At 44.3% G+C, this 16,955-nt stretch overlaps 2 protein-coding genes across 3 annotated transcripts; both read left to right on the top strand.

The window, feature by feature from the left end:
* The first annotated feature begins 1,207 nt into the window (after nt 1–1,207).
* LOC121574868 (protein DDI1 homolog 2) lies at nt 1,208–9,586 on the top strand. Of its 2 annotated transcripts, XM_041887513.1 has the most exons (10): nt 1,208–1,627; nt 2,115–2,244; nt 2,467–2,748; nt 2,908–3,034; nt 3,239–3,366; nt 3,813–3,941; nt 4,093–4,196; nt 4,327–4,519; nt 6,982–7,032; nt 7,387–7,418. In XM_041887513.1, exons 1-9 carry the CDS (start codon nt 1,490–1,492, stop codon nt 6,990–6,992), a joined length of 1,242 nt encoding a protein of 413 aa, XP_041743447.1. In that variant the 5' UTR covers nt 1,208–1,489; the 3' UTR covers nt 6,993–7,032; nt 7,387–7,418. The 2 variants fall into 2 exon arrangements, with proteins under 2 accessions (XP_041743447.1, XP_041743446.1); XM_041887512.1 differs by lacking the exon at nt 6,982–7,032 and having other exon boundaries at nt 7,387–9,586.
* A 2,071-nt stretch (nt 9,587–11,657) lies between these two features.
* si:ch73-15b2.5 (rho guanine nucleotide exchange factor 19) lies at nt 11,658–16,516 on the top strand. The gene is made up of 12 exons (XM_041887520.2): nt 11,658–12,110; nt 12,718–12,885; nt 12,972–13,036; nt 13,147–13,412; nt 13,592–13,752; nt 14,151–14,303; nt 14,889–15,018; nt 15,168–15,242; nt 15,348–15,440; nt 15,659–15,810; nt 15,956–16,126; nt 16,203–16,516. Exons 1-12 carry the CDS (start codon nt 11,875–11,877, stop codon nt 16,255–16,257), a joined length of 1,725 nt encoding a protein of 574 aa, XP_041743454.2. The 5' UTR covers nt 11,658–11,874; the 3' UTR covers nt 16,258–16,516.
* The last annotated feature ends 439 nt before the right edge of the window (nt 16,517–16,955 follow it).

Raw genomic sequence — 16,955 nt, forward strand, 5'->3', positions numbered from 1 at the left:
ATGTATTATGCGAGAAGTGTCGGTGGAAAGGTTTTTATGCGCAAATATTGATATAATTTTTTTTTTTTACCACCATCATATTGATGGAAACTTGGAGACACTATGATATGGTGTGTGGTCCTCTCACTGCATCTCCTCGGGAAAGCATGAGGTTTATTGGGCTACAGATAAAATAAATAATGATGAACTTCACAGGGCAGTGAAAGTGCAAGGTGATGAGCTTGATGCTCCTTTCCAGTAATAATCAAGGGTCTTATTCTGGTGACATGATCATCGATGCTTGGCTGCCATTTGACAAATAAAAATAATCTCACTCTGTTGTCCATCATAATCTCATCATTACATTTACATTTACATTTTCGTCATTTAGCAGACGCTCTTATCCAGAGCGACTTACAAATTGGTGCATTCACCTTATGATAGCCAGTGGGACAACCACTTTACAATTGTTATTTTATTTATTTATTTTAATTTTTTGGGGGGTGGGGTAAGGGGGGGTAGAATAATGACTTTATCCTATCCCAGGTATTCCTTAAAGAGGTGGGGTTTCAAGTATCATGTAGGCTATACCTGCACCACAGGAGGTTGGTGGCAGTTTAATTGGGGAGAAGGGCTTGTGGTAATGACGGCTTGTGGTAATGGCTGGAGCGGAAGTGGAATTACATTTTTACATTGTAGTCATTTAGCAGACGCTCTTATCCAGAGCGACTTACAGTATCAAAAACATCAAACACATGGTTTCCATGTGTTTGATGCCATTCCATTTGCTCTGTTCCAGCCAATATCATGAGCCGTCCTCCCCTCAGCAGCCTCCACTGACCTGCACTGTATCTGCAAGCTGTTGGCTAGAGCACACGTTGGCACACTCCCTATATAACAAACATTTTAAAAAATATATGAGAAAACCATCAATAGAGTTGAAAATGCAATGGAACCCCATTTCACTTGTATTTTTTAATCACAAAATGTATTTTTATGTGCACTTCGTCATCACAACAAGTACATTTCATGAAACACATCTCATTTCGTTTTTATGCAGATTTTAGAATATTCGCTTGAAAACCTGTTACCAATTGGATGGAAACCTTAGCTAATGACTGTAAAAAGTGTTGCTCCCGATTGGTGGGTGTGGCTTGAAGTGACGTGTTTAAAGGGTAGTGACCATGCCATGCGTTACGTACAATTGAACGTTCAAGAACGTAAAAACGTAACGAACGCAGCCCTGGTTCAGGATAGCTAAAGGAACCAGAGTGCCTAGCTAGCAGTATTTGAGGAGACCAAACAGTCATACTTTTATCTACATAGCTAGTGCCCGTGAATATTTCAATATGTCATGTTAGATTCTTATTATTGAGTTTGACTGAAACAGAAGTTCGATACTGAAATTTAAGCCACGGCAAGTTAGCTAACGCTGCTAGCTAGTAGTAGTGTCAACAAACTGCAAGTGACTTTACGTTAACGGGTTCAAGTAACCCTGCCCAAAAGCGCGATGCTGGTAACCGTTTTCTGCTGCCCTAATGACCGTTCGGAAATTACATTTGCTCTCGATGTGTCTCCAGAGCTTGAACTCAGAGATTTTGTTGCTCTGTGTGAACTAGAATCAGGAATCCCTGCTGGTGAAATTCAGGTGAACTACTAGCTAGTTAGCTTAGCATAAACGTGTTAGCAGCTAAGTTAGCTAGCTACATCTCTCATTGTTTTTTATATCAGCTAATTCATAAAAAATAAAATATTGACATACTTGACAGAACTAGCTAGACGTACTCAATAAACAGTCATAATTAACTTTGTAATTGGTCGCTAGCTAGCTAACATTAGTTTACTTAACTACTGACATAGTTAGCTAGTTAAGCTAGCCATCTTGCTAGCTAGTAAACTTAGCAAGCATAGCATGTGTCAACCGTCAGAGAACAGAACAACAACTTCTACTGACTTATGTAACGTTACCTGGCTAGCTGTGCATTGGTTTGCTTGTCACGTTTTGATTAACAACCTAACTAACAAATTAAGCTGATTTGGCCACCAGGCAGCATTTTAATTTGTCATTTTACTTTTCCTCAAGTGTGAAAAGGGAACGCATTGTTTTTCATCCTGTGGCCCTTCCCCCTCTCCAGATCACATATGCAGAGCAGCCCCTGAAAGACCTGACCCGTGCTTTAGGGACCTATGGTCTGAAGGATGGGGATGTGGTGGTGCTCAGACAGGTAGAAAGACGGCAACCGCCAGCACAACAAGTATTCCCAGGTAAAGTTAGTACCAGTGGGCGAGACAGAACAAGTGAGAAATCTACAGTCTTAACCCTGCACTAAAGCGCTTCATTCGGTTGGTTCTATTGTTCCTCAGTCAGTAATGGCTTTCCATTTTATTAGCTCATCCCAAATGTCTACCTGGCATAATGTCACTCAACCCTCTGTCATGCTTACACTCTCTCTCCTACCCTCCCTGTCTCCCCTCTCTCTCCTCCAGGACTGCCCCGTATTGACTTCAGTTCCATCGCAGTCCCCGGCACCTCTTCTGGTTCCAGTCAACGGTCCACCCATAGACAGCAGCAACAGGCCCCGACCCCACAGCAGCAGCGCCCTCCACCCCCTGCTGCGCCCCCATCCCTACTGGGCTCCACCACCTCTCCTCAGGGTCTGGATGACCCTGCCTTACTGCAGCAGATGCTCTTAGCCAATCCACACGAACTGTCGCTGCTCAAGGAGCGCAATCCGCCATTGGCTGAGGCCCTGTTGAGTGGAGACCTGGGTGAGTAGAAGTGGTGTTAGCGGGATAGCATCAACCCCTATCTCTGAGTTGAATATCTTGTCATTATAACGGCTTTTGTTAGGTATCAACACGACTAATGGGTCTTAAGTGTTCAACTAGGAGCTCTAACTATGTTTCTGACTGCCTCCCGTCCCATAGAGCGTTTCACCAAAGTGCTGTTGGAGCAGCAGCAGGATCGAGCTCGCAGAGAGCAGGAGAGGATCCGGCTTCTGACTGCCGACCCATTTGACATGGATGCCCAGGCCAAGATAGAAGAGGACATCAGGTACACACACCTACTGTCACACTGCCAAGAGGGGAAAGGGTTTGGGTTGGAGTCAAAGACTGCTTTAGTCAAGGTCTCTTCTGAAAACAATTAAAAACGTGCTAGTTTACGTATTGAGTTATGCCCTCTGTCTGAACTATTTGAGAGTATAAGTATCCATGTACATGTGCTTCAATACATAATCAAACACCATTTGTACTTCAGGCAGCACAACGTTGAGGAGAACATGACCATTGCGATGGAGGAGGCCCCAGAGAGCTTTGGCCAGGTGGTTATGCTCTACATCGACTGTATAGTCAACGGGTACCATGTGAAGGCTTTTGTTGACTCAGGTATTGTATCCTATTATTTTCTTCCTCAGTGCAAAAGCATAGGCATGTTTGACTAGGGCAGTAGGGAGACTCTTCAGTTAAGGGTTTGTCTGTTTTGTGGTGTCCTGTATAGTGTGCCTTGGCTAAATTTGACATGGCTTTGCTCTCATGATGGTATTTCCACTACTATTCAGTCTGCCATATTTCACAATTGTCTGTATTTTACCGCCCAGCTGTAAATGTTCTCTGCTCCTCCCTCCTGTTTTCATTATTTCATCCACCTGCATATATTCTCTACATTTTCTTGATAAAAAAATAAATAATCTTACAACTTGCTTGGCCGTACTTCATACACCCCCCCATCTTTTCTTGCCTGCCCTTCCCTACTTCTCTATCCCCCTTTCATTGTCTTTGTTCAGCTCCTCTCACCCCTCTCTCTCTCCCGTTGCCTGCTTCCCCTCTGCCAGGTGCCCAGATGACCATCATGAGTCAGGCGTGTGCCAAGCGCTGTAACATCATGCGCCTGGTGGACCGACGCTGGGCCGGCATCGCCAAGGGAGTGGGCACTCAGAAGATCATTGGCAGAGTCCACTTGGGTGGGTATCAATCATGTCTCGAAGAGAACCACTTTCTTAAGGATGCACAACATGGCGTTCCTCTAGAGTAGAGGCTCATGAGATGTTTTCCTGGTTTTATCAAATTTGTCAAAAGCAAAGGTATCCAAACATGGTGTGTTTCCCTACCCAGCTCAGGTCCAGATAGAAGGGGACTTCCTGCCTTGCTCCTTCTCCATCCTGGAGGACCAGCCTATGGACATGCTGCTTGGACTGGACATGCTCAAGAGACATCAGGTCAGATCCCTGTCCCTCCAAATCTATGCACACTAACTACCACACAATGACATCCTTTTAAAAAGTAGGTCTTTCAAAAAAATACGAATTAATATCTGTTGACTGTTCTCTCTATATCCTGCTACCTCAGTGTTCTATTGACCTGAAGAAGAACACGCTACTGATCGGGACGACGGGCACTGAGACCCGCTTCCTGCCCGAGGCGGAGCTGCCAGAGTGTGCCCGACTGGCATACGGGCCGGAGGGCCGTGAGGACTCCCAGCCAGACGAGATCGCAGACAGAGAGCTTGCGGAGGCACTTCAGAGATCTGTTCAGGAGAGTGGTAAGGAACACGGTCTGGGAGAGAGGGCTATGGAGATTCCTCACCTCTCTGTCTGCACACTCTAAAGCAGTGGACATTTTTGCAGCGCAGCATTGACATGAGCCAGAAAGCACATTTGCATGGGTATTTTTTAGCTGCTTACTCCTGAGCCCTGTTTCTGCAGTCATCTGCGTTCTCAGTCACATATATCACTGCATTTCATCACCTCAGCCAGTGAAAATAAGCTTTATAATCAGCAGGGTTCTTGCCGTCATTAAAATCTTTTGTCATGGCTTTTTAAAATGGTGTTTTCCAGGCCTGGAAAAGTTTTGGAAAATGGTAGAATCCGAAAAGTTTTTCATGGATATTAATTTGATAATTTCTGTTTTATGTAATTTATTTAGGCACAGTTCTTAAATATTTTATCAATCAAATGCAAATCAACATATCAGCCAGGATCGTCTGTGTTTGCGCGTATCACCTGCATGTGTGCGAGACGAGTGTGCCGTTACTCAAGGAGAGGGAGGCAGTCGGACATTGCAGCAGCAGCAGGTAGGCCTATGTAGCCTATAAAATATAATAGAGAACAGACCAATAACTAGGTGGCCAATTCAAAACATATCTTGTACCCTCAAGTTAACTGTTTAGCTACACTGAACAAAAATATAAACACAACATTCAACAATTTTAAAGATTTTATTGAGTTACCATTCATATAAGGAAATCAGGCAATTGAAATAAATTCATTAGGCCCAAATCTATGGATTTGACATGACTGGGAATACAGATATGCATCTGTTGGTCACAGATAAAGGTAGGGGTGTGGTGTGTGAACCATTTGCCTCATGCAGCGCGACACCTTTGCATAGTTGATCAGGCTGTTGATTGTGGCCTGTGGAATGTTGTCCCACTCTTCAATGGGTGTGCGAAGTTGCTGAATATTAGCGGGAACTGGAACACGCTGTCGTACACGTCAGTCCAGAGCATCCCAAACATGCTCAATGGGTGACGTGTCTGGTGTATATGCAGGACATGGAAGAACTGGGACATTTTCAGCTTCCAAGAATTGTGTACAGATCCTTGTGACATGGGGCCATGCATTATTATGCTGAAACATGAGGTGATGGAGGCGGATGAATGGCACGACAATGGGCCTCAGGATCTCGTCACGGTATCTCTGTGCATTCAAATTGCCTTCGATAAAATGGAATTGTGTTCGTTGTCCGTAGCTTATTCCTGCCCATACCATAACCCCACCGCCACCATGGGGCACTCTGTTCACAACGTTGACATCAGCAAACTGCTCGCCCACACAATGCCATACACGCTGTTTGCCATCTGCCCGGTTCAGTTGAAACCGGGATTCATCTGAGAAGAGCACACTTCTCCAGCGTGCCAGTGGTCATTGAAGGTGAGCTTTTGCCCACTGAAGTCAATTATGATGCTTTTTGTGCATATGGACAGTTTCTGGGATCTTTTATTTCAGCTCATGAAACATGGGACCAGCACTTTACATGTTCTGTTTCTTTTTGTTCAGTATAGAAAAGGTACATTTCCTGAAAATGTGTTTGCTTCCTTCCTTCAGCTGATTAGCCTACCATAGCCATTTGATCTTTGATATATTGAATGAGCTAATTATTTTAAGTCATTAAATGTATTTAGTTGCAATGTTATACATCAAGGTTGGTCAACTATCCTCCAGGAGCGCTAATGAGAGTGCAGGCTTTTATTCCAGTCCCCCTCTAACAAACCACATTTTAGAAATTAGCTGCTTAACTGGACCTTGATAAACTGGCTCTGATGTTTGAGCAGGGCTTGATCAAAAGCCTGCACACCCAGTAGCTCTCCAGACAGATTTGATCACGTGTTTTATACAGTTGCCTAATGGGTGTTCTACTTTGTGGGGGGGTTAAGTGCCCTGCACAGCGACAGAGAGCAGTCTCCCAGTGTCAATAACACACTACGTTTGCTTTTTTAAAAAATGTATTAGAGACGCTGCCAATTGTTGGTCATGGAAATTTGGTTAGAAAAGTTATGAAATTCCATCTGTCAATGTGTATGAACCCTGAATCAGACTATGTATGAAATTAGTTTAACACCCAGTTTCGGGTTTACATTAAGGCTAGTTACAGTAGTATTTAAAAAGTATTGGAAGTTGCAGTGATGAGACAATTGGGGCGAAAAAGGGGGTAAAAAATCAAATGAAAAAGTATTGGAAGTTTGGTTCTGTAAATGTATTTGGTTTAATAGTTCTCTAACTAAGTTCAAAATACACTGAAGTCCCTCTGCGGCCCAGTTTAGATCATGGAGGGTCATGTGATCACTCTGGGACCTCTCTGGGGTCATAGGTCAAATAAAGTTATCTTGGCTAACACTCTTCACCACTACGTGAACAGTCTGACAGTGTGGCGCATGCTTTGTGTGCGAGTGCTAACTCTGCGTCCCTTTGCATGATGTGTGGTGTGTGGCCTAACCATGAGCAGGACAGCACTGATGCATTTGGAGAGACAGCTGGAGACGATCCTACCAACCAGGTACTGCAAACTTAGAGAGAATCAATGCTAAGGCCGTCACCTATATTATTATTATTATTATTATTATTGGGGATTTCGTAGCAAAATCAGTTTTGCTTATTGAAAAACCAATGATAAAGATTGTGTGATAATATACAACATTTTTGTTGATAAATAGTCAATTGTATTTACCATGTTTTCCCACTTATTTTAAAAAGTAGAAGATGCAATCACTGATTTAAGGTCTCTGCATTTCATGTTTCATTTCAGAAGCTGGCATGGACAAAAACAATGCATGTTGTGTGTTTTGGTCCGTAGCAGGTTTCAATTGTTGCACACTACTGTTTAATTATCTTAACTGATCTCTACCATCAGACACTGCAGATGGACAAACTACCTCACCGGAGTCCCCACCATTCGCAACGCCCCAACCCCTGAACAACATGCCCCTGTTCCCTTCCCCCGGCCTTGTCCTGGACCGCTCCCAGTCTGCTCCAGCCTACATGCGCCAGGCTGGGGCCCTAACACCAGGACAGAGCCAGAGCCAAACAGGGCCTGGCTTCCAGGGTCTCCCCATCCCTGGACCCTCAACCCAGGCCCAGAACACAGCCCAACAGTCTCCTCTCTCAGCACCAAGCCCTACCAACCCCACCCAACCCCTCCTATCCACCATCCCCACTCCACCGGCTCAGGATCTGTCCACATGCTCTCCTCCTGCAGACAAGATGGTGACTGGGACTCCCACCTTGGAAGGTTCAGCCAGTCCGATCCCTTCAGCCACAGAGATTGGGCGTGCCTCTGAGAAGGCAGAGAACAGCTCCCTGTTCCCCCACCCAGAGGAAAGCCTTCCCACTCAGCCCATGGAGCAGGAGGAGGACATGTCAGACACCATTACAGATCACCGGACCTGTCCGAGTATCCCAAGTCAGCAGAGTGAAGAGGGGGAAGGGGTCTCCCAATATCCCCACCAGCCCATCTCTAATCCCCCATCATTCACCCTAGAACCCTGTCCTTTTGGATCCACCTCTACAGAGATGGAGTCTCCACATGCCTCCTCCCAGAACACTGTGCCATCAGAGAGGGACCAGCCAGAGGGGAAGCGCTGTTCCTACTCAGACCAGATCCCATCTCTGGCCCAGGCCCTGCTGGAGCTCCATGAGCTGCTGGTGTCTAACAGCAGTGGCCTGTCCCCTCAGGACGGCAGTGCCTCCTCCTCCCCCTCACACAGACAGAACGCTGACGGACTGGACGACAACTACAACCCCACCGCAGAGCCCCGACTCCTTACACCTGAAAACACCACCCAACCCTCCCCCTCTACTGCCATTACAGCTGATGCAGAACCATGCAATGCCAAAGCCAACCATGCTGCTGCTGTGTCTGACAGAGGGCCTCCTCCTGACTGTGTCCTGCCAGGCTCCTCTGACCAGGAGCAGAGCCTGGAGACCAGGAACGGGACCCAGGCTGAACCAGGAGAGGGACAGAGGGAGCCAGAACCACAGTGTTCAAACAGCTCCTGGGGGGAAAGGAGGGCAGACTGGTATGGGCTAGATACCAGTAAAAGCAAAGGGACTGTATCTGAGGCCAAAGGCCCCTCTCCCTCTTCACTCCAAGCAGACCTGGCGTTCAGGGAGCCCCCTGAGGGGCAGCAGGGGAGGGGTGTGGCAGACGGGAGAGCCTCTGGCAATGACAACCCAAGCACTCTCGGCCTCCAACCTGAGACAACACAGCAGAGCCCCCTGTCCATGGCTGTGGGCTCACCTGGGGAGGACGCTGGCGTTTCGCCCCGCACTTCACCTCTTCCTCAGGCCCCGGACCACCACCACCACCATCCCTCCTCTCCAGCCCCTCTCTTCTCTGCTCCACGTCTCTTTACCGATGATCACATCCAAAGGATCCAGGCAGCTGGCTTCTCTGCCAGGGAGGCTGCTGAGGCACTGGAACAGGCCCAGGGCAGTGTGGAGCTGGCTCTGCTGGCACTACTGGCCCGCAAGATCACTGTGCCCACCTAGACACTCACAACATTACAATCATGGAAGAGTCCCAGCCTCTCTTGTCAACATCTGTTTGATTTGTTCTCTTGTCTTATTGTTGATGGTGACATCTGAATCCCCCTGGCCTTGCAGCTACTACATGCTAAAGGGGAAATGCTGTCTGTCTCTTGGTTTCCAACAGACCATACAACCAACTGTTATTTGTTCCTGGATTTAGCCGATATGATCTGAGTTGTGTGCATGCAGCAGGTGCTTCAGAAGGAGCCTGTTTTTATGGATTTCATAGATGAGATTTAGTAGATTGATTTCCTTCATCCCCCCCTTAACTCCGTATACAGAGATTGCATTTTAAACACTATTGAATTGCCCCATTGATGAGAATTTAGGTAAATGTTTATATTTGTGTGTGAAATGGCATTTTATAAAGGGCTGAAGATTAGTTAGAATGTCAGATTTGTGAGGAGTATTATTGATCTGCAAAATAATTAATTGGTTTTAGATTGTTTGATTTTAACTCATTACCGATTCAGCTAATAAAACCCACCAGACCGTCAATTTATTGCACTGTGGAAATGGCTCCATTTAAGAAACATTGCTAACTGGTGATCTTTGCCTTTTTCTGCCAATGTTATCATGTTGTAATATGACATTCAGTCGTGATTATTGCCAATCCTGGGGAACTTGATGATTGTTTTAATTTTTAAACAGCTTGCACGAAGAATAAAAAAAATCAAGGTGCAATATTTTTCAAATGACCCTTTTATTTTCCTAATTCCTTTTATTTATAAAGGAACATCAAAATAGACGAGGACAAATTCAGCTAAGTAATGAGCCACACATTGAATATTTCTGAAAAATGTCAGTGTGTGATTGTGAAGGATAAGGTCTTCAAATATAGCAGCATGTGTAATGGGCGGCAGGTAGCTTAGTGGTTAAGAGCGTTGTGCCAGTAACCGAAAGGTTGCTGGTTCTAATCCCAGAGCGGACTAAGTGAAAATTCTGTCTGTGCCCTTGAGCAAGGCACTTAACCCTAATTGCTCATCTAAGTCGCTCTGGATAAGAGCGTCTGCTAAATGACTTAAATGTAATGGGGATGTCTTTGGAAATGTGATTTATAAGTTATAAAGGGGTTTTGGAGGTTCCTGTTCAGTTTACCTCAGTTTGTTTCAGATATCTATTATGCATGTAGAATTACTCCATCTGCCATCAACTGGTCATCTCTCCTACTGTCCAAGTCTACCCTATCCAGCTGGCAGATTATTTGCTCAGTCATTCATGTATCCATGATCATTTAAAAAAAATTGTATTATTTGGGTCATAGTCATTTACCAACAACATCCAGGCAGGTTCAATTATTTAGTTATCTTGTACTGGATTTTAAACTCCCAAATAAAGTAAAACTGGTTCTTTGTATTGTATGTGTGGGGTATTTCTAGAGAATGGGTGTTAAAGATGAATTAAAGCCATGTTTTGCTAATCTGTCTTCTATTTGTTCTTCCTTGCTCATATAGTTGCTTTTGCATATGCAAACATATTAGTTTGTGTGTATATATTATATTAGTGGAGTAAACAGATGCGTTTTTATGGTAGCTCTATCCTTACGGCCAATTTATGCTTGCTCCGACAATGTGATCCGGAGGCTCCGTACGGAGGGTGTGACGCAATTGCGGAGGCCAAATCGAGCGCCGTACTGCATTGACGTGTGCCTCCCAAGTTTTGTAACAATGAGGAGGCCAAATCGAGCGCAATACTGCATTGATGTGTGCCTCCCAAGTTTTGTAACAATGAGGAGGCCAAATCGAGCGCAATACCGCATTGATGTGTGCCTCCCAAGTTTTGTAACAATGAGGAGGGCTCCGTATAGTTCTGCATAGACATGATTGGTTGATGGTAGGTGGGGGTGGGAGATCCTGTATAAACACTCACTCACTTCCTTGACAACAGCTCTGCTCCGTGAAGCGCAACAAGTATGAATGCCCTGACTTCTGCAGAGGCCGTATCACAGTAAATGCTGTACGGCCACTACAGATGGCGGCTTGGCCGTGTAGAGTCTTTAAGGGTAAACTGATTATTAATGTCCAGAAGTGTCATGAATAGAGAAATTAAATGGGGGGGACCACCTGTAGACTTTGATCTGATAGGCTGCGTTTACACAGGCATCCCCATTCTGATCTTTTGCCCAATTATTGGCAAAAGATCTGATTGGCCAAAAGACTAATTAGGGGGAAAATATCAGAATTGGGCTGCCTGTGTAAATGCAGCCTTAGAGGCCTGGGCACAGTAGACACAGGATAGTAGATATGAAAAGTGCTGCTGACCTAACTTTCATTGCAGCCCAGAATAATTCATTTTGTCATCTATCCCTAAATTACAGTGACGTAGCCTCATTTAACTACACAATATTAGGCTGCGTTTACACGGGCAACCCAATTCTATCCTTTTGCCCAATTAGTGGCAAAAGATCTGATCTGATTGGTCAAAATACCAATCAAGTGGAAAAATATCAGAATTAGGTTGCCTGTGTAAACATAGCCTTAGTGGCACGATTGTCTGTAGCAAGCAATTAAATGTTGGCAGGAGCGCTGTCCAGCGTTTATCCATACTAGCAACAATAACCAGTGTGACAGAACCCACATAATGCACACCTGTAACTAGTTGCTTTGGGATTGTTAGGGTGATAATGCCCAGCTGAAACCAGTTAACTGGAACATCCTGTGTTGAAGCAGGTCCATCATAATATTTGTGATTGTACCTTGGTTTGTTTTTCCCCCCAACTCTCAAACTGTTACCACTGCAGTATGACACTGTGCAAGTGTTTTTGAGTACAGTAACTATCTGAATCTGGCCACCAATCGATTACTAGAGCACAATGGCTCAGCTGCCTGACTTGGTAGCTCACTTAAGGAGTGAGTCATTTCACCACACATATCCCTGCGTGGGGGGTTTGGACCTCCTTGAAAATGATCTTATGGAACAGATGTCATCATCGGTAGAGCGCTCTGAGCAACCTGGTGGGACTGAGGAGAGCAACAGGTCAGAGATGAGCGGAAACTCTGTAGGTGGTGTGACAGAAGGAGATCAGAACCAACTGGAGGAAGTCTTTGGGTATGTGACTATTTTACAGTGGTGGAAAAAGTACCTAATTGTCATACTTGAGTAAAAGTAAAGATACATTAATAGAAAATGACTCAAGTGAAAGTCACCCAGGAGAATACTACTTGAGTTAGTCTAAAAGTATTTGGTTTTAAATGTACTTAAGTACAGTGGTGGGGGAAAAAGTACTCAATTGTCAAAGTAAATACTATACATCAAATTCCTTATATCAAGCAAACCAGACAGCAATATTTGCATTTACTTAGACAGCCAGGGGCACGCTCCAACACTCAGACATTTACAAACACAGTATTTGTGTTTAGTGAGTCAGCCAGATCAGAGGCGGAAGGGATAACGTTTTATATTGATGGAAGCGTGAATTGGACTATACTGCAGTCCTACCTGAGCATTCGAAATGTAACTAGTACTTTCGGGTGTCAGGGAAAATGTATAGGAGTAAATGGTACATATTTTCTTTAGGAATGTAGTTAAAGTACAGATACCCCCCCCAAAAAAATATTTTTAAGTACTTTAAACCACTGCTATTTTGTAAGTTTTCTTATTCTTCAAACCATGACTATCCTGTGTAACTAATAAAATGCCTGCTATTTGTCCTTAGTTCTGGTGTCATAGCAACAACTCTCATGTCTGTGGCCACTTTACATACATGGGGTCTTGGAGGCCAGGTGCAGCGATCTGTGCCCAAGTTGTTTTCTGTTCCAGGGCAGGATGACAGGGAGGCTACAGCCTCTCCATTATCACTCAATGAGGATGATGACAACCAAGGGTGAGTGAGCAGGGCCTTTAATTTATTCTAGATGTCTTTTGCAGGTTTTGTATTCTAGATTAAAAGTCCCTGTTTTGTTCCTGTAGGGTAGCAGATTCCAATAAAGAGCAAACTCAAGACTTCACTTTGAAGTCCAAGTACACTCATGTTTGTAAGTTTCTCTCAATTGTATACTCTTTTCTGATTATTGAGCCCACATAGTCTAAATATCTAGTAGTCTAAGTGCGTTGAGGAAGTGTAACGTTTGCCTCCTTTCTCCAGTTCCACTCTATCAGTACTACTGCCTGCAGTCTGTAAAAGCTGACCGAAACAGGATCAACAACAGTCTGTCTGAGCTGGTGACCGCCCAGTGTCTACCTGGCATAGGGTCCCCACCTGTCTTCCGCGTCGCCAGTTATGTGGTCACCTCTCCCCCACCACTGTCTCCTCTCACAGTGAACCCATGCAGCTTTTGGCAGGACCTGTCTGAGGTGAAGGAGAGTGGCCTGCTTAACACACTCTCCCTCAGGGAGATCCGTCTACAGGAGGTGGGTGGGTAGTACCAAGGATGTTTTCTACTGATGCTATGTTTGGTATTTGTCATCCCATACAATAGCGAACATCTCCGGTATGAATTATGTCATTGAAGTGTAGTGAGGAATATAAGTAATCTATGAAAATAGCAGCTGGAAGGGGTAGATGTGTCATCTCTGTTTTTGCTCTGAAGGCTATGTTTGAGGTGATTGGTTCTGAGGCCTCCTACCTGAAAAGCCTGGGGGTAGCTGTGAATCACTTCTTTGCATCGAAGACACTGAAACAGACCCTCCATCGCATGGAGCACCACATCCTGTTTTCCAACCTGCACAGTGTGATGGCAGCCAGTGAGGGGTAAGGACCGCCAATGGACTAGTCTTTACAGGACTGACCAGACTGGCATAAATAATAATTGTCACATACACCAGATAGGTGCAGTGAAATGTGCTGTTTTAATAGTAGTAAGGCACCCTTGGAGCAAATTAGGGTTAAGTGCCTTGCTCAAGGGCACATCGATAGATTTTTCAACTTGGGTATTCCAACGCGACCTTTCAGTCACTGGCCCAACACTCTAACCGCCAGCCTACCTGCCGCCCTTGGGGTTTCTCTTTGGGTCACTGTTGTTGAATGACAGTTTTGCTAAAATGACAGGACTAAAATCCTCCATAGTCTCCATTTTTGTTTATTTGCCATTTTATACCAACTTGTGTGTTATGAGGCTTTAGGCTAAGTGACTGCTCTGATACCTGCAGGTTCCTGCTGGATCTGAAGGTGCGTCTGGGGGAGAGTGTGGTGATCTCTCAGGTTGGAGACATTGTGCTGCGTCACTGCCTCATGTTCCGATCCCTCTACGTGCCATATGTGACCAACATGATGTACCAGGAGGCCCTCGTCACTCTACTGCTGTGGGTTTTTCTCTCTCATTACGCTGCTCAGTTACTGTCTTGCCGTGGTGGAAAAAGTACTCACTTGTCATACTTGAGTAAAAGTAAAGATACATTAATAGAAAATGACTCAAGTGAAAGTCACCCAGTAAAATACTACTTGAGTAAAATTATTCGGTTTTAAATATACTTAAGTATCAAAAGTAAAAGTAGAAATCATTTTAAATTACTTCTATTAGGCAATCCAAACGACACAATATTCTAGTTTTTTAAATGTATTTACGGATAGTCAAGGGCACACTCCAACACTCAGACATAATTTACAAATGAAGCGTGTGTTTAGTGAATCTGCCAGATCAGAGGCAGTAGAGATGACCAGGATGTTCTCTTGATCAGTGTGTGAATTTGACCATTTTCCTGTCCTGTTAAGCATTCAAAATGTAACTAGTACTTTTGGGTGTCAGGGAAAATGTATGGCGTAAAAATCATTTTCTTTAGGAATGTAGTCAAGAAAAAAGTTGCCAAAAAACGACAAGTATTTTTACTTAAGTACTTTACACCACTGTTGTCTTCATTTTTACCTCTTGCTCTTTCCCCTATTCCCAGGCAGGAGAACCGAGAGTTTCTGTTAGCAGTGAAGAAACTGGAGAGTGATCCAATATGTCGGAGACAGACCCTGAAGTACTTCCTAGTCCTCCCCTTCCAGAGGATCACACGTCTGAAGATCATCATGGAGGTAGGCAGGCCTCAGAGACTGGAGTCTACAGGGGATGAGCAGTATCGGGTGGTGTCCCTGACTACTGCTAGGGTTCGGTATACAGGATTCCATGCAACAGACTTCATGCATGTAGAGGTTAATGCTGGGAGTTTCTATGGTCATTGCAGAGCATCCTGAAGTTGACTGGGCAAGAATCTGAATCGATCCCTTGTCTGAAAGAGGCCATTGAAGCCATACACAAGGTAAAGGTCACTACTTACACAATGGAATAAAGCTTCTGTTTTGGGCTCAGTTGTTGAATGCTTAAACTACAACACTGTTCTTTTTATCCTGTCCAATGAGACCAGATAGTGATGGAGTGTGATGGGGGGGTTCAGCGGATGAAGCAGATTGAAAAACTGGTGTACCTGGACAAGCACATGGATTTTGGCAATGTTAAGGTTTGATGTTATTGCAGTCTCGTTATTTCGGTGACATTGTGTTACTACATCATTGTATCCCTTCTGTTTACCAAGATCTCAATTATGAAAAATGTATAAATGCAGATTGACATGACAGCCTGCTTGTTCTCCCTGTTTAACCTATAGGTGGCAGTGGTGCCTCATGGGAAAACTCCAGCATTGCGATTCACCATTTACCTGATTGTTTCTCTTTTCAGTCCATTCCTCTGATCACAAGTGTCCGCTTTCTGGTGCATGAAGGCCCCTTGAGACAGCTCACTCCAGAGGGCTATGTGCCGGGTTCCAGGATTTCCTACATGGACATTTACCTGCACCTTTTCAATGACCTGTTGATCATCTCATTGAAAAAGTATGCTTCCACATCTTCATACATCTATGAACAATATTTACAAGCACTACATCCAAGCACTATGCTTGTTAAATACAAAGTACCTCTTTGTCATGTGTTACTACTGTCACCCAACCTCCCTGCCGTCTTCTTTTCCAACCATCAGAGAGATGCGTTTCACAGTGCTGGATCATGCAGTGTTCCCCACCCACGTGCACACTGAGCAGCTGAAAACGGAGGCCCTTGGTCTGCCTCTAGAGTCCTTCGTGCTGCGTCTCTCCCAGAACCACACTGGGCATGCCACTGCTTTCATACTCGCCCCACATACCACTACCAGGTAAGAATTAGGTTATAAATTCCTTTGTCCCCTCACATCTAATTTACAAAATGACTCCATATGCATGCGTTTACAGGTCAGACAAAGAGGCCTGGATGAAAGCTCTGTCCTCTCAGTGGGGACACGTATGAAGGACCTGTGACATACTGTACTGTGTAGACTTTCTGATGTATTAGGAGCCAATGGTTTGCTGGAAGAGCAGGAGTGTTTTAGTTGCCAGTCCGTGTTACTGCATTGGAGAAAGTGTTTACAGTTTTAGACACATTTCAGCTTGTGGTATTGTGCAAGTTGCTACAACTTAGTTTTAATCTGTTACTGATTGCATGTACTTGCATGTTATTCATTTTGTTTATTTGGCACTTGGTTTTCCTATTTTTGCTCTTTTTTTTGGGGGGGTGTTGTATTGCACTGTTTATTTTATTTATTGTGGTTATTTTTGATGGACCACAGCTCTTGTTTGTACTTGGATATATCAGTTACCACCTCACAATTAGTTTAGGAGATATCAGTTTGACATTTTTATGTGAATTTTATGCATGATAAATAAAGTGTCATATTTTGAAATGTCCCTGTTTATCCTTTTTCCTGCTGAAATCACATGTACATTTCTGTAGTTATATTTTGAGCAACAGTTATAATTATAATCCTGTCCTCAGTTCAGTATAAATGACGATCATATTCATTCAGACAACTTGTTTTCTACAACAGTATGTTGTTGGCTGTAGATTTGTAGCTCAGTAGAGCATGGTGTTTGCAACGCCAGGGTTGTGGGTTCGATTCCCACGGGGGGCCAGTATGAAAAAATATAAAATAATGTATGCACTAACTG

Source organism: Coregonus clupeaformis, chromosome 10, assembly GCF_020615455.1.
Source record: "Coregonus clupeaformis isolate EN_2021a chromosome 10, ASM2061545v1, whole genome shotgun sequence".
NCBI classification, from domain to species: Eukaryota; Metazoa; Chordata; class Actinopteri; order Salmoniformes; family Salmonidae; genus Coregonus; species Coregonus clupeaformis.

Bases quoted from the DNA above. Each gene is read 5' to 3' on its own strand.
- LOC121574868 (XM_041887512.1), top strand. From the start codon at position 1,490: ATGCTGGTAACCGTTTTCTGCTGCCCTAATGACCGTTCGGAAATTACA. The intron at 2,245-2,466 runs GTAAAGTTAGTA...TCTCTCCTCCAG, and splicing joins AGCACAACAAGTATTCCCAG to GACTGCCCCGTATTGACTTC. The intron at 2,749-2,907 runs GTGAGTAGAAGT...CCCGTCCCATAG, and splicing joins CCTGTTGAGTGGAGACCTGG to AGCGTTTCACCAAAGTGCTG.
- si:ch73-15b2.5 (XM_041887520.2), top strand. From the start codon at position 11,875: ATGGCTCAGCTGCCTGACTTGGTAGCTCACTTAAGGAGTGAGTCATTT. The intron at 12,111-12,717 runs GTATGTGACTAT...ATTTGTCCTTAG, and splicing joins CAACTGGAGGAAGTCTTTGG to TTCTGGTGTCATAGCAACAA. The intron at 16,127-16,202 runs GTAAGAATTAGG...ATGCGTTTACAG, and splicing joins GCCCCACATACCACTACCAG to GTCAGACAAAGAGGCCTGGA.